The sequence below is a fragment of the Lepidochelys olivacea genome, assembly GCF_965140295.1.
Source record: "Lepidochelys olivacea isolate rLepOli2 genome assembly, chromosome: 7".
Lineage (NCBI taxonomy): Eukaryota > Metazoa > Chordata > Testudines > Cheloniidae > Lepidochelys > Lepidochelys olivacea.
The window spans coordinates 52543708-52559935 of NC_140417.1; the positions used below are offsets into that span (position 1 = coordinate 52543708).

Consider the following 16228-nt stretch of genomic DNA (forward strand, 5'->3'; position numbering starts at 1 on the left):
AAGGTAGGAACTGTCCACACCAATGTACCAATTTTCCTCTCCATGATTTAGTGGGACACGAGTTAAGGAGAAGGTCAGTGCCTCGACCTCGGCTAATTGAGCCGAAGGATTTGTCCGTAGTCTATAAGTCCCATTGGAGGCACATTTTAGGCAATTATACCCAACTGCCCCTTCATGCTGTGGTGCGCCATCAATCCATAACCACACTTTTTCCGTGTTATGTTCTAGAATACACCATTGTTTTTGTAAGAACCAGTGATTATTTTGAATCCATCTTACATGCAGTGGATGAAACTGGGTCTTTAGGGCCAATGCCATTTTTATAACTGCTTCAGGCATGTCCTGATGCATCCACCGAAACTCCGAACCAACCGAAAATGGATTATATGAAAACACAGACCAAATGAACAGGTTTCCTGCAATCCTCTGAAGAATGGGATACATCTGATTAAGAATAGTTAACGTTTTATCCGTGGAGGACTGATAAGAATGAAAAATGCCACTGGTAAAGGAAGAGTGATTCTCTTGTTTGAATTCCACCCACCAATGTTCATAACCAGTATTTACATACACATCCACCCTTTTAGAGGAATCGGGGTAGGTAAGAGAGGGTTCCTTAAGGAAGTGGGTTTTCCATTTTTGCCATATTGTCTGTATAAGTGGCCAATCAGGATTTTTTCCCCTACTCAGAAGGTAGGCCTGTTTGAAAAAGGCATTCCAGGAGGAAGACAAAAAACTAGTTTGGACCGCTAATCCAGCAGCCCTTTGGAAATCCTTTAAGGAATGGATAGAAGTGAGTTTGTTTATCGCTTCTATCACATCTGAATTCAAGGTAATATCTATGGCAACCCATATCCATCCCAAAAATGTTTGCCTAAGGGTGGGTTCTTTTCACTTTTCCTTTTTGATTTCCCAACCCTGGTTTGTAAGGTGTTGCATTAAGGCGTTTAAGATAATACTGCAACTCTCTTGGGTGGAATCAAAAATCAAAATATCATCCAAATACCTAACCCAATTATCATAATCGAAGGAGGCCATTGATTGTGCCATCATTTGAGTAGCCCATGAGGGGGAATTACAAAATCCCTGGGGGGTGACTCAGAATTTATACTTTTTCTTATTCCACATGAAAGCAGTCAACCCTCGAGGATCTAGAATTGGAATTTGAAAAAACATATCTTTAACGTCAATAACTGCTTTCCAGGGGTTGTTCTTTAATTTGGCAAGAAGGTTATATTGAATTTCAGTTGGATTAGCAATAATCCCTTTTTCTGTTTGGACAGCAGCATTAATTCATCAGTAATCTATTACCAATTGCCCTTTGCCCTTTTTTGCTACAATCCAAACAGGTGATGCATATGGTGAGATTCTCCTCAATCCATCCATTAGTTAATGCTTGGTTAACTAATTCGTTACCCAACGTGATTTGCTCACAAGACAATGGATACTGCTTTTGAGGTCCCACCTGCACATTTGGTTTCAACTGGACTATGAAAGGAGTCTGTCCTAGCAAAGGTAGTCAAAAAAGATTTAGCACGAGGAATTTTCCCAATATTATCATTTCCAAAAATATGAAAGGAGTTACATTCCATAGGAATTATAGAAGATTATAGAACTAACACATTCTATTGAAAAAACTGAGGCAAATCCCTTTTTAGTTCCCCTGATTCCTTTTAACCAAACTTCGGAAAGATCCCTTTTATCAACTGTTTTGACAAAGTAAACAGATTTTTCAGCATCCGTATCAAGTAACCAATTTTCCTGCTTTCCATTGGTAACTAATTTCAAAAGAGGGAGACTTTTGCTAAGATTTATTAAAATGACTTTGCTCATCTCCCTGCTCGAGCCGCCGTTTCCTTAATCATTTTTATTTTTACCCCGTGCAACAAATTCATGGTGTTCAGCCAATTTTACTAACTCAGGATCAGAGAGCCAGGCCTCTGGAAGTGTATTCTGATTTCGTAAAAAGGTGAAGGCTGCACGTGCAACCCCAGAGTGCTCCTGTTTAGGGTTCATAGAGGGATTTGATTTTAACAGTTTTGGGTTATCAATTACATTTCCTTGGTCCCACTGAATTTGTCGGGAGGACAGAGCTTCTAAGGTCAGTCCACCCAACCCTAAAACAACAGATTCCAACCAATATCGTCTGAAACATAGCTCGCTACACGTTGAAACAGTAGCTGGACTTACTACTCTGGCTTGTGTTTCTACCATGGTGTCATCTCACCATCTGGCGGTGCCATTATCATTATCTCTTACGCTGAGAATCGTATTAAAAAAATGTATGCATACAGTGACTCCCAGTTCTGGATGTCATCAGGGCCTGGCTTAGTTCTCCTTCCCTGGGTATTAGTTACAGCCATTGCCAATGCCATGATGGGAACCAGGGTTAATCTGCCAACTATTTTTGTTCTCCAGTCCCCTCCAGTTAGTCCCCCGGTTGACTGATAACTCAACACCAGGGGTCCATCCAGACCATTAAGAAAATCATCACTATGTTCCTTATATAATCGCATCACCCACTTCCAAATAGGTTCACCGTCTTTCCTAGACACCCTGGCTCACAAATGCCAGAGCTCAGCAGTGGTGTAGGATCTATATTCAGTGACCACAGTGGTCTGATCACCATCACTTTTGGATTTGATGGTAACTACAGCGTATAGAGGCACTGCTGGAACAGAAGGAACTGCCTCCTGCAAATTATAGGGAGGTGGTGGACTTTCTTCCTCCATTCTGACAGGAGGGGAGGAAGGGGCACAATGAGGCTGAAGCAGCAAGTGGATGGTTTTTTGCTGTTTAATTATAGTAGAACTTAAACACGCCAAGCATTCCAACACAGACTGACAAATTCTCTTCTTATTGATTTTATCTCTGTCCCAAAGCAATTCTTTTAAGACCAAAGGCTGGAGAAGCTGGTCCATGCATTGAAAATTTTCAGGGACAGTGGCTTTTACTTTGCAGACCTTCCCTAATCCTTCCAATAACATGTGGGAGGGACTATCAACAGGAATTTTACCTTGTTCGTTAAAATTAACAGAAGCGGTAGAACGAATTTCCCAGGAATTAAAGGTGACCACCGCTCGGTGAGCCAAGATTCCTGTATTATGCAAGCAATTAAACCCCCTATTGGAAGTTCGGCCCTCCACTGCTACAATCTCTGGAGGCATTTCTTTAAGTTCAAAATTATAATCAATCTGAATATTCATTTGTATATTTCCATAATTTTCATTATATTGGAAAGCGATTTGTTCCACTAAATGCCCAATCGGGGTGTTCACCATATTCATACCAGTCCTACCCATATACAGGCATTCCCTGGTAGGGCCTGCCTGGACCAACATTACATCTCCTTCCTGGGGTTTAGCCATCTTTACTGAAAAAACATTACTGTATCTCTTTGATGGAATTGGGCAATTTTTGTGTCATACAAAGCCCTGAGCTTGTGGGCAAATAGCTCCCTAACACGCAATAAGGGTACTGGATCAGGGGAACCTATGTACCTCTGAATTTGATCCCTTTCGGGTCCTGGGGGGTGGGGGGGGGTAGCTCCCAGCAATACCCTGTGATATAAATTAGTTTGGGACTATAGTCTCCTGCTCTTAATTGTTTGCTTGATAACATTATATCGTAATACTGGTAATGATCTACTGACATCTATACTGTGATTAAATTGTACAAAAAGTATTGTCAAGTAAAAGTATTGCCAATGTTAGGCCTCAAACTTCCGTATGTTTCAAAAAGCAAGGCTTGCAAAATTAAGCTTAAGCTCGGGGTCAGGACGCGCTGCAACCAGATAACATTTTATGCTAACTCCTATGTACGTACCAAACCCACATTAAAGACTCAATTGGCTACAAAAGATAAATAGGCCTAAATTATACAACTAACTAACAATTGGCTATATACAATTAGGGCAACCACACTAACAATGTGGCCCATCCTAATTGGTTGGTCTGTTTTAAAACACGGCCGTCAGACCAAATAAAAACTACGAAGGCACAGAAACAAGTGTGTTGCTGGTCATAAGAGAAACCTGACCCACACCCCCTGAACCGAAGGGACATGCACTTCTCAACTGTCTGTACCTGGCCAGTGCGGAAAATGGCTGACTAAAGGGTAAAGTATTTTTGGGACAAATGCAGGGTAAGATTATGGAGTAAAAAAGTCTGGTTGCTCAAGCTGATTTGATCTTAGTTGTATCAATACTGTAGTATAAAAACAATTGTAAGTGGTTGGTGGATAATAGCTTTGCATGTATTTGTGCTTGTCTTTCGAATAGCCCGAGCGGATGCATGTAAGGCTGTCGTCCACTAGCTCCTTGTACGTGTAGTTGTGCTTGTCTTCGGTATATCCTGCCACCAGGAATATATAATTGCTGAATAATAGCTTTACTTATGCTTGTCTTCAGGGCTTCTATTATAACCTGCCAGGACCAGCATATGTAGAGTCACTGTTCAGTAACTCCCAAATGGTCCACAATATTACATGTACTTGCGCTTATCTTCATAATAACCTGCCATTTATATTAATTCTTATTCAATGCTGGTCTTTGTTTTTGCTTTTCTTATTTTTCCTGTGTTATCTTTATAGTAGAAAATAATTAAAAACCTTTTCTGAGGAATAACTAGTAGTTCTTGTTTATCTTATACGGACGCTACTCAACCTCATTACATCTGTGTTGGGTGGCGGGAAGTAGCGATCACCCAGGGCCCAATTAGAGTCCTGACACTTGCCCCCTTCTTCCTTTATCTCTGAATATAGCAGCATAGTATCAATGGCAGGAGCTTGAGCTCCTGAAGTTAGTTCTACTAATGGAAGAACCGAATTGTCAAGTCGCCTATGAGGATATTCACGGGCCCGGGAATAAAAATACTGTTTAAGAAGACAACAAACCACTCCAACAGTAATCAAAAAACAAAGGCCAGCAAAAATCCAGGCGGAGATGACTCCTGGATCAGACCATAAATTCATTTAGCTAATTATCAAATACCACGAAGGGATATAAAACCTTACAATCGTGGACCTGCCACAAACCTTTATAATTTTCAAGCTTACTAAGGGTGCAAGGGAGAATTGATAATAACTGGGCAGAAGCTGGATATGAGTCAACAGTGTGCCCTTGTTGTCAAGAAGGCCAATGGAATATTGTGCTGTATTAGTAGGAGCATTGCCAGCAGATTGAAGGAAGTGATTATTCCCTTCTATTTGGCACTAATGAGGCTGCACCTGGAGTACTGCGTCCAGTTTTGGTCTCCCCACTACAGAAGGGATGTGGACAAATTGGAGAGAGTCCAGCAGAGGGCAACAAAAATGATCGGGGGGGGGGGGGTGCTGAGGCACATGACTTATGAGGAGAGGCTGAGGGAACTGGGGTTATTTAGTCTGCAGAAGAGAAAAGTGAGGGGGGATTTGATAGCAACCTTCAATTACCTGAAGCGAAGTTCCAAAGAAGATGGAGCTACGCTGTTCTCAGTAGTGGCAGATGACAGAACAAGAAGCAATGGTCTCAAGTTGCAGTGGGGAAGTTCTAGGTTGGATATTAGGAAACACTATTTCACTGGGAGGGTAGTGAAGCACTGGAATGGGTTACCTACGGAGGTGGTGGAATCTCCATCCTTAGAGGTTTTTAGCCCCAGCTTGACAAAGCCGTGGCTGGGATGATTTAGTTGGTGTTGTCCTGCTTTGAGCAGGGGATTGGACTAGATGACCTCCTTAGGTCTCTTCCAACTCTAACGTTCTATGATCACATTCTGTTTGGGATCCATTCAAATTTCCCTTCCAGGACTGTGACACATTCATCTGTAGCACTATTGAGTCTGATTTCAAAGCACAATTCTGAATCACAGAGTTGAGAATACGGCATTATGTGACACGTTAGTAGGTGGAGGATATTCTTCTCCACATTCTAAATATTGCATGGCTCAGACAGAAGCTGACATAACTCGAGTGTTGGGGAAGGAGAGAATCCCTCCAACTCACCCTTCACCTTCCAGTCTAACAGAAGCTGAAACAATATTCTTTTGCCTGTCCCTGCTCTTGGTTATATTTAAATATATTTTAAATGAGAAAAAATGAGTGTTGCTCCGCACAACCCAGGGGGTAACATGAGAACAACTAGGAATGAAACAATCTGTCCCCAAAGGGGGAACTCGGTGACTGTAACAATCACTTTGCAGTGTGAGGAATAGTATAAAAGTGATACTCCAGGTTTCTTTAAACTAAGAAAAATGGTGGAGGTCAGGTTACTTTGTGCAGAAACGTGTTTGAAAACTTCAACCACTGTATGTGGGCAAAAGCAGGTAACTCATCTGGGGGACCTGACAGACCATGGTGAAGCAAATGGTGCAAATAGCCTTAGAGTTCACTATGTGGGAATTAGCCAAAGTATTAAAGAAAACATATTTTGTCAGCCCTAGGCAAGTTTTTATGGTATTTATCACTCTTGTGGATCCTCAGATGCGCAACATGGTGTGAGCACACATAAAAGCTCTTCCCAAACCCTGAGCATTTATAGGGTTTCTCTCCTGTGTGGAATCTCTGAAGACAAATAAGCCCTGGTGAGTCAGTGAAGATTTTCCTACACTCCCAGCATGCATAGGGTCTGTTTCCTTTGATGTGTAATAAGGCCTGAGCGGTAAGTGAAGGTTTTTCCACACACCGAACATTTATAGGCTCTTTTTCCTGAGTGAATTCTCTCATGTCTGAGAAGGTGTGAGTTGTCATTGAAGTTTTTCCCACACTCTGAGCATTCATATGGTCTTTCTCCTGTGTGGATTCTATGATGTCTAATAAGTGCTGAACTCTGAGTGAAGCTTTTCCTGCACTCACAGCATTCGTAAGGTCTCTCTCCTATATGGACCCTCTCATGTCTAATAAGGGGGGACATATCATTGAAGCTTTTCCCACACTCAGAACAGGTATAGGGTCTCTCTCCTGTGTGGATTCTCTCATGCCTAATAAGCTTTGAGGGGCTACTGAAGCTTTTCCCACATTCAGTGCACGTGTTGTTTTTCTCTCCTGGGGAGATTCTTTGCTGGGCTCTGGTTTCCTTGAGGTGTTTGTGAGTTCCTGGACTATTTGTAGATTTACCCAGTTTCTCCTCTGGCTGGTTTCCCTGCTGCCTTTTTGGCCTGTGCTGACTCTTACAAACTTTTCCCTGCTCATGACTCCTGGACACAGTTCCTTTAGATCTTTGTGATAATGCTTTGTGCAGTTCCACTTGCTTAGCATCTGCCTGTTGAGAATTCTGCTCCTGATTCTCATTCACCATCCAGTCACCTGCTGGGGGAGAGAGAAACGTCAGAAACAGGGATAGAAAAGGGGACAGGAAACCAAACTAAGTGCTGTGAAGGCAGAAAAATATCAGGAACTACATTCCCCTACACTTCTCCCCCTAGGGGAGAGAGAAGGATACCAGAACTGCTATCCAAATACTCAGGAGAAAGGGAGGTCAGGAAAGGAGCCACTGCCAGACATCAGTCAGGATGGGGAGGAAACCACTGCCAGATCCCAGCTATTCCCTTCAGACACAGGCAGATTCTGAATTGCTTTATTGATTCCTCCCCTGTGCAGGCACCTCTCAGAATTCCTCTTTCCTCTGAGCACTGTATATCGGCCATAGCTCTTCCCCTTCATTCCAGCTTGGCGATCGACCAGCTTTGGAATGGGAAATACTGCTCTAGGGAAAGACAACAAGGGAAATTCATGGGACTTTTTTTTTCCTCTCCCTCCCTCCTTCCCAGATTGGAATTTTTTCCCCTAAATCTCCCTTGCTGCATAGTAAACTGTCCTATTGTTCTACCTTCAGTGGGCACAGAGAACAATTGACCACCATCCTCTTTGTAACAGCCCTTAACATCTTTGAAGACTGTTATCAGATCCTCTCTGTCTTCTTTTCTCAAAACTAAACATGTCCAGTTCTTTCAATCTTTCCTCACAATTCATGTTTGAAGATAATGAGGTAGCTTTATGGACATTTCTTCTCTAGCACCATTCTGAATGCATATGAGTGGGGGTGAGGAGGATCCTCCTAGAGCATGCTGAAGGGTGATTAGAGAGGTAGGAAGGGAACCAGGTGACAACAAGGGAAGACAAGGTTTCAAAAAGAGGAGCCTGGTCAGTGGTGTCAAATGCAGATGACAGGTCAAGGAGGATGAGGCTAGAGTGCTGGTTCTGAGCTTCGCCTAGGGAGAGCTGTGACCTTAAAAACATCACAGTGCCATCTGGCACACTGTTGGTGTGATATTTACCCAATGGGGGTCATGTAATGTATCCCTGAAAGAAAGACAGTTACCTTTTTCTGTAACTGGTGTTCTTCAAGATGTGTTGCTCATGTCCATTCAACTTAGGTGTGTGTGCTCACCACATGCACCGGTGCTGGAAGTTTTTTCCTCAGTGGTATCCATAGGGGACTGGCTCCGGCGCTGCTGGCTTCCCCCATCCTCAGTTCCTTCTTGCCCTCCTTCTCCACTGTTGGAGTTTCCAGCAGGTTGTGGAATGGACATGAGCAACACATCTCGAAGAACACCAGTTACAGAAAGGTATCCGTCTTCTTTGAGTGCTTGCTCACGACCATTCAACTTAGGTGACTCCCAGCAGTACCCTTCAGAGGTGGGTAGGAGTTCACAGATGTGTAGATTGCAACACAGCTCTGCCAAACCCAGTGTCATCCCTGACCTGCTGAGTGATAGCGTAGTGGGCCGTGAACATGTGCCTGGAGGACCACGTCATGGCTCCACAGATGTCCTAGATCGGGAAGTGTGCCAGGAAGGCTGCTGAAGATGCCTGCTCTCTGACGATCGGCAGTGGAGGGACTCCCGCTAACTCGTAGCAGGTCCGAATGCAAGAGGTGATCCAGTTAGAAATCCTCTGCGTGAACACCAGGAGGCCCTTCATCCAATCAGCTGCAGAGATTAAAAGCTGAGTCAATTTATGGAAAGGCTTTGTCCGATCTAGGTAGAAATCCAGGGCCCTTCTTACGTCCAGAGCATGAAGGCACCGCTCTTCACTAGTCTCATGGAGCTTAGGGCAGAAAACTGGAAGGAAGATATCCTGGCCCATGTGGAAAGTAGACACCACCTTGGGAAGGAAGGCCAGGTGGGGCTGGAGCTGAACCTTGTCCTCATCGAAGACCGTGTATGGCGGTTGAGGTCAGGGCTCGGAGACTTGCCTCACCGATGTCACTGCCACCAGGAAAGCTACCTTCCATGGCAGGTGAGACAGGAAGCACGAAGCCAAAGGCTCAAAGGGCAGACCTGTGAGCGAGGACAGAACCAAGTTGAGATCCCACTGAGGGGCCGGGGACCAAACTTGAGGAAAAAGTCTCTCGGGGCCTCTAAGGAACCTGACTGTCACGTCATGGAAGTACACCATCTGCCACTGGATTGGTGGATAAAAGGTGGAAAAGGCCGCCACGTACACCTTGATAGAGGAGTGCACCAGTCTCTGGTTTCTCAAATGAAGCAGGTAGTCTAAGATCAACTGCACCGAAGAATGCAAAGGGGAGATGCCCCGTTCAGCCGCCCAGCGGGAGAACCTGGTCCACTTTGCCAGGTAGGTCTGCCTAGTCGAAGGCTTTCTACTCTTGAGGAGGACCTTCTGGGGCCGGGGACGGATTGCTGGGAAACTTGATAACGTCCCAAACCGGTGCTGGCAAGGCCACACTGGGGCAAGCATGATAACCTGAGCCTTGTCTCTCTTGATTTTTGCTAGGACTTTGATGAGTGGAATTGGAGGGAATGCGTACATCAGGCTTCCTGCCCATGCCAGGAGGAAGGCATCGGAGAGGAAGCCCTTGCCCAGACCCTGTCTGGAGCAAAACTTGTGAAACCTCCTGTTCTGCCTGGTGGCAAACGAATACACTTGGGGAGTTCCCCACCTCTGGAAGATCGTGCCAGCTACCTCCGGGTGGAGCAACCACTTGTGGTGAGAGGAGAAGTCCCTGCTTAGGTGATCTGCTAGCGTGTTCCTGGCCCCCAGAAGGTGACACGCTTCTAGATGGATTCCGTGGTCAATGCAGAAGTCCCAGAGATGGAGTGCCTCTTGGCAGAGGGCCAAGGATCGCACACCGCCTTGCCTGTTGATGTAGAACATCAAGGCTGTGTCGTCCGTCAAGACTAATCACTCTGCCCGACAAGTGAGGTAGGAAGACCACGCACCGCTCTGAGCTTTTTGACATTGATGTGTAGCGTCGACTCCTCTGGGGACCACATACTTTGGGTCTGGAGGGTGCAGAGGTGCACCCCCCCATCCGAGGCATCTGAAATCAACTCAGCTAATGAGGAGTGCTGACAAAGGGAACTTCTTCTAGGACTTACCTGGGATCAGTCCACCATCACAGTGAGGTAAGTATCGTCGCAGGGATGGTAACGACCTTTTCCAGGTGGTCCCTGGACTAGGAGAAGACCATCACCAGCCACTGCTGCAGGGGTCACATCCGGAGCTTGGCGTGGCACACCACATATGTGCATGCTGCCACGTGACCTAGGAGGTGCAGGCAAACCCTGGCTGTAGTCAGGGGAAATGCAGAGACTTCCATGATGAGGTCCAGCAATGCCCTGAATCTCTCCAATGGCAGGAACACTATGGCAGAGGATGAGTTGAGGACTGCTCCGATGAACTTTATCCTCTGTACCAGAACTAATGGTAAATGACAAAAAAAAAAATCTACAACAGGCCGAGGCGATGACAAGTGGCTAATAGCATCGTGACATGCCTTTGGACCTGGAGCTGCCTTGGACCAGCCAGTCATCGATGGAAGGGTAGAGCTGGACACCCCAACATCTGAGGTAAGCTGCCACTACCGACATGCACTTGGGTAAATACCTCCCAAATGGGAGTACCACGAACTGATAGCGGTTGGGACCTACCATAAACCAGAGGAAGTGTCTGTGTCCCTCGAAAATGGCGATGTGGAAGTATGCACTTTTCAGATCGAGGGCAGCATACCAGTCTCCTGGATCCAGGGAGGGGATGACGGATGCCAGGGAGACCATATGGAACCTCAGCTTCATTAGGAAGCGGTTCAAGTCTCGCAGGTCCAGGATATGCCGCAGACTGCCCTTGGCCTTTGGGATTAAAAAGTAATGTGACTAGAACCCCTTGTACTTGTACTCCGGAGGAACGACCTCCACTGCACCTAGCTGCAGTAACCCCTCGTGAGAAGGGTACCTGAAGAGGGACGGGGAGGTGGGGTGGGAAGGAGGGGTAGAAAACAACTGAAGAGTGTAACCCCACACCACCGTATTGAGGACCCATTGGTCTGATGTTATAGATGCCCATGCAGGGAGCAAAGGAGAAAGCCGGTTGGTTAAAATAGGGGAGGGAGGATTCTGGGAACAGTCCCGTATGTTGCCTTTGGGCATACTCTCAAAACGAGCGCTTGCCCGCCTGCTTATTGTGGGTCAAGATTGATTGAGAAGCCTGTGAAGGCTGTTGGCTAGTACGCCACTGGTAGCCTCTGGATTTCTTATGGGGAGGCTCCTGGCAAGGGTGGCTCCCCTGGCCCAGAGGCTGCTGTGGCTTGAACTGCTTGTGGGCAGGGCTGGGAACATACAGGCCCAGCATTTTAAGTGTTGTACGGGAGTCCTTTAGGCCATGGAGCTTATTGTCCATCTGTTCTGCAAACAGGGCTTGCCCATCAAAGGGAAGGTCCTGCATTGACTGCTGAGCCTCCATGGACAAACCAGAAAGGAGCAGCCAAGATGCCTGGTGCATGGCGATGGCTGTGGTTTGGACAGCAGTGTCCGCCACATCCAATGCCACCTGGAGTGTCGCCCTGGCCACAATTATGCCCTCCTCCATAATTGCTCTGAACTCCTTCCTAGAAGCCTCAGGAAGAGAGCCCTCGAACTTGGCCATGGCTTGCCACATGTTAAAGTCACAGCATCTCAGGAGGGCTTGATGGTTGGCCACCCTCAACTGGAGACTATAGAACAAATAAACCTTACACCCAAACAAGTCTAGTCTATTGGGAGTCTTTGTTCTTAGGGGTAGACCCGGGTTCACCCTGTGGCTCCCTGTGGTTAGCTGCTTCTAATCACTAGGGAGTTAGGAGTAGGGTGGGTGTACAGGTACTTGTGGCCTTTGGATGGCACAAAGTACTTGTGCTCCACCCCATTGGAGATGGGTGGCAGGGAGGAGAAAGTTTACCACAGGGCATCAGTGATTTTAGAGACCTCTTCATGAAGGGGCAAAGTCACCCTGCCCAGTGCTGTGGAGCAGAGCACATCAAAGAGAGTCTGAAGGCTCCTCTACCTGAAGATCCAGGTTGGCAGTGACCCTCTTCAGTAGTTCCTGGTGCGCTTTAACGTCATCTAGAGGAACTGGGGGAGGGGGCTCCGTTATAGCCTTGTCTGGCAATAAAAAGGAAGATGCTGGTGCTGTAGGGTTCTCCATAACCATTGGTGGCCCAGCGGCTTACTCCCTCTTGGACCTACGGGGTCCTTGCGTGCGAGTCTTTGTGCACAGGTGGAAGACAGGACAGCTGGTCTCTCTGAGGTTCCAGACACTGACCGGGTGGCCTTGAAGGGCTGGGTGAACTCCCAAAGGTTCCATGGGTACCACGGCGCCGGCCACTGTGCCTGAGGCCATGGGGCCGATTTCAGTGCCAACAGCGTAGCTTGTCCTGGAGCTTGTCCTGCCGTCAGGGAACCTCGCTCTGAACCAGGGCTGGATCCTGAGCGGTTGCTCCCAGGACAGAGTGGAACGGTGGCTCTGTCCTGACTGGTGCCAGTCATTCCTCCTAGAGTTTGATTTGGAGCAGGGTCTTAGGGACTGGTGGTGCTTGATGCATCTGCACCAGCTTGGAGCCAGTGATCTATGTCTTGCACTTGACTAATCTTACCAGGATGAGGAGTGGGACCTGGAGTCACAATGGGCCTGGTGCCGGGAAGTGCCCGCACACAGTGATGACCTTCTAGGGAATCAATGATGGTCCGAGGAATGGTAATGTCGATCTCTCAACGGGTCCCTGGAGCGGAACCGTGGCCTCGGAGATACCGGGTGCTGGGACCAGTACTCCTGCCGGGGTGGGGGTGGGGGGAGGAAAGGAGAGAAGAGATAGCCAGCGAGCTGCCTCTTGCGCCTCTCTGCTCATGCACAAGGTCTGGGGACCAAATGTGGCTGCACCGCGTCTGCCTTTTGCGGTCAGAGGTGTGGCGGCTACGGGAGGGCGAGCACTGGCGGGACATCCCCCACAAGAGGGAATGGTGCGGCTGAGGTGGGGACTGAAGCAGTCTGAACGCGAGTTTACCCTGTGACTGGGGAACAGCAGGATCCAGTGTGGGCAGCACCAGGAGGGACGTGATCTCCTTTGCTGCCTACAGGGCTTCTTGCATGGACGGTACCTGGACCTGACGGAAGCCTCTGTCGCTATCCAGGGTAGCTGGCAGGGAGCAAGCTGGACTCCACCGCTCCACCAGAGCTTGTGCCTGAGATCCCGATGGGGGCGAAGAGTTGCCAGGCATGGGATCTTGCTCACACCCAGTCTTATCCTTCCCCTTGTGGGAGGTTGGAGACCTACCTAGCACTGTCTTCTTGGGCTTCTTGGTCAGAGCCACAGATGGGGACCGGTGCCAACCAGTGGACGGTCCCTGTGGGGACCTGCATACTGAGATCATGGTGCTCGGTGCCCAGCACCAGAGCAACGCTCCGACTCGGCTGAGGGCTGACTCCATAAGGAGCACTCTTAAATGAATACTGCGCTCCTTCTTAGTCCTTGGCTTGAAGGCCTTGCACATTTTGCACTTTTCACTAATGTGCCCTTTGCCCAAGCAACTCAGACAACTGCTGTGTGGATCACTAATGGGCATGGGCCTCTTGCAGCAATCACAGGGCTTAAAGCCTGGGGCATGCCCCGTCCCGAGGCAAAGTCCCGTTCGGGACCTACGAAGTCCCTAACTATAGCTAAGGGATTTACAAACACTAACAGAAAACTATATACACTAGAATACACGAATTAACTAGTTTGTATGAACAAGCAGCAACAGCAGTAGCTAAAGCAGCAACAGTTCCAGCACTGTCACTGGCAGCAAGAAGGAACTGAGGGTGGGGGGAGCTAGCGGTGCCATATATACTGCGGCATGTGCGCGCCACTCCAGGGGGTGCCAGCGCTGGTCCCCTATGGATACTGCTGAGGGGAAAACTTCTGGCACCAGTGCATGTGGGGAGGACACGCACCTAAGCTGAATGGACATGAGCAAGCACTCAAACTCAGAACTCACTGATCATTAATACAATTGTGTGGGCGCATGTATGGGTTGTAGTAGGAAGAGAGCCTGAGACATAAGCCCTTGTATCAGAGGCCTGGTATAAGGCAGGACCTGCTCACAGAATCTGGCAAGAACAGGGCTGATATTGCAGAAATACACATTCCTAAGAAGTGCTAAGCACAGAGTACTCATGAAAACCCATCCTGATATCAAGTGGCACCAGAACATCCCAATATCGAGGATGGTACAAAAACATTCCCCAAGGATAACAGGAACACACTGACCCCTCCTGAAAGATAAGGTCAGGATGACAGTACGTAATAGAGATGTTTTGATCAAAGCAACATGTATAAGGTAATACAGGGATCTCAAACTCAAATCACCATGAGGGCCACATGAGGACTCGTACATTGGCCCGAGGGCCGCATCACTGAAACCTTTTCATACAATGATACAAAAGTATAGTCAAAAATGAAGAGTAATATAGTATGCTATTAAAAGTTAATGTATTAACTTTTTAAAAACTGTAATGCTAAAAGTCAGTGCCAATTTTGACAATCATTTCATTTTTGGCCACTTAGTTGGCAGCGTTTTGCATCAACCAGAGCATCAATATTCAGTTTGATATCCTAAGATGAAACCAATCTCAGTGTTGCTTTCAAATGTTCATCAGTGAGCCTTGACCTTAATCTTCATGGAAGAGGAAACAAAACTGTTCATATATATATGTACTTCCAAACATTGCCATTACCCTTGCGGAAGCAGAGAATAACATGGAAAATCTTTCTTGTGAAAGAAACTGGTAGAATTCTGGAATTCCAACATCTGTACACTTCTGCTTCAAAATGCTTTATCACACTGAAGCTCCAGTAACTCCATCTGTATTTCCTCTGCAACATTGACAATTTTCCACACCATTTGCTGTGGACAAAAGTTGAAATCTTTAAACCACACATCAAACTGTTTGTGTAAGTTAGAAAGGATATCTGTATATTCTTTCAAGGATTTGGATTCAACTTTTCCTAAGGAATTCAGAGTTGAGAAATGGATCAAACTGCCAGCAGTCAGCTGTTTCCCGCATAAAGTAAGCTTGACTTTGAATGTCGTAACACTGTCGTACATCTGTGTTATAACCTGTTTTCTACCCTGAAGCTTCAAGTTCAGTGCATTCAGGTGATCAGTTACATCTGTTAGAAAAGCAAGGTTGCAGATAAAAGTGGAATCAGCAGGCTGAGGAACCTCCTTGTTTTTCATTTTCATGAAGGAATCAATCTCTTCTCTAAGTCCAAAAAAACACTTCAAAACATTTCCACGACTCAGCCCATCTAACTTGAGTGTGATACAGAAGTTCCCCATATTCACTGTCCCTACTTGCTAGAAAACTGTGATTCAGCCCTTGTGCACGTATAAAATTAATGGTTTTAACAACTACATCCATAACTCCATTTGTTGACTTTTACTACACAGGGCTTTTTGGTGCAAAATGCAATGTATACTGGTGAAGCCAATTGTTGGTATATTGAGGCTGTTCAGATTGGTCTTCAATAATCCAACCACATCAATGTTTTCAGAGCACATTGATGGCGCACCGTCCAAAGCCAAAGATACAAGTTTGTTCCATGGCAACTCAGCTTTTTCAATGCACTCTTCCAGACTTTAAATATGTCCCGTCCCACTGTGGTACCCTTCAGTGGCATTAAGTCTAGCAATTCTTCAGTTATATTCAAATTACAATCCACACCTCCTATGAACACTGCACACAGTGTAGTATCTGATACATCTGTACTCTTATCAAGAGCAACTGAAAATGCTTCGAAGACTTTTGCCATTTGAATCAATTGTTTTTGCACATTACCGGCCAAATCCATTATCCTGAAGGCAACTGTATTGGCAGACATGCTTATGCCTTCAAAAACTTTCTTCCTATCAGGACATAAAATTTCGCTGGCCCTCAAAAGACATTCTTTTATGAATGGGCCTTCTGTAAAAAGTCATAATGAATTAGCTATCATTTCGCT

At 46.4% G+C, this 16228-nt stretch overlaps 1 protein-coding gene across 4 annotated transcripts in view; it reads right to left on the reverse strand.

The window, feature by feature from the left end:
- LOC311523927 (zinc finger protein 2-like) overlaps positions 1–16228 on the reverse strand; it is a 48046-nt gene that overhangs the window by 8252 nt on the left and 23566 nt on the right. For 2 of the 4 annotated variants that reach the window (XM_084634477.1, XM_084634478.1), the window contains exon 4: positions 1655–7281. In XM_084634477.1, the coding sequence (XP_084490603.1) occupies positions 6578–7281 (704 nt within the window). In that variant the 3' untranslated portion in view covers positions 1655–6577. Of the gene's footprint in view, positions 1–1654; positions 7282–16228 lie in introns of those variants that run through there. The other 2 variants (XR_014712454.1, XM_084634479.1) reach the window with 2 other exon arrangements.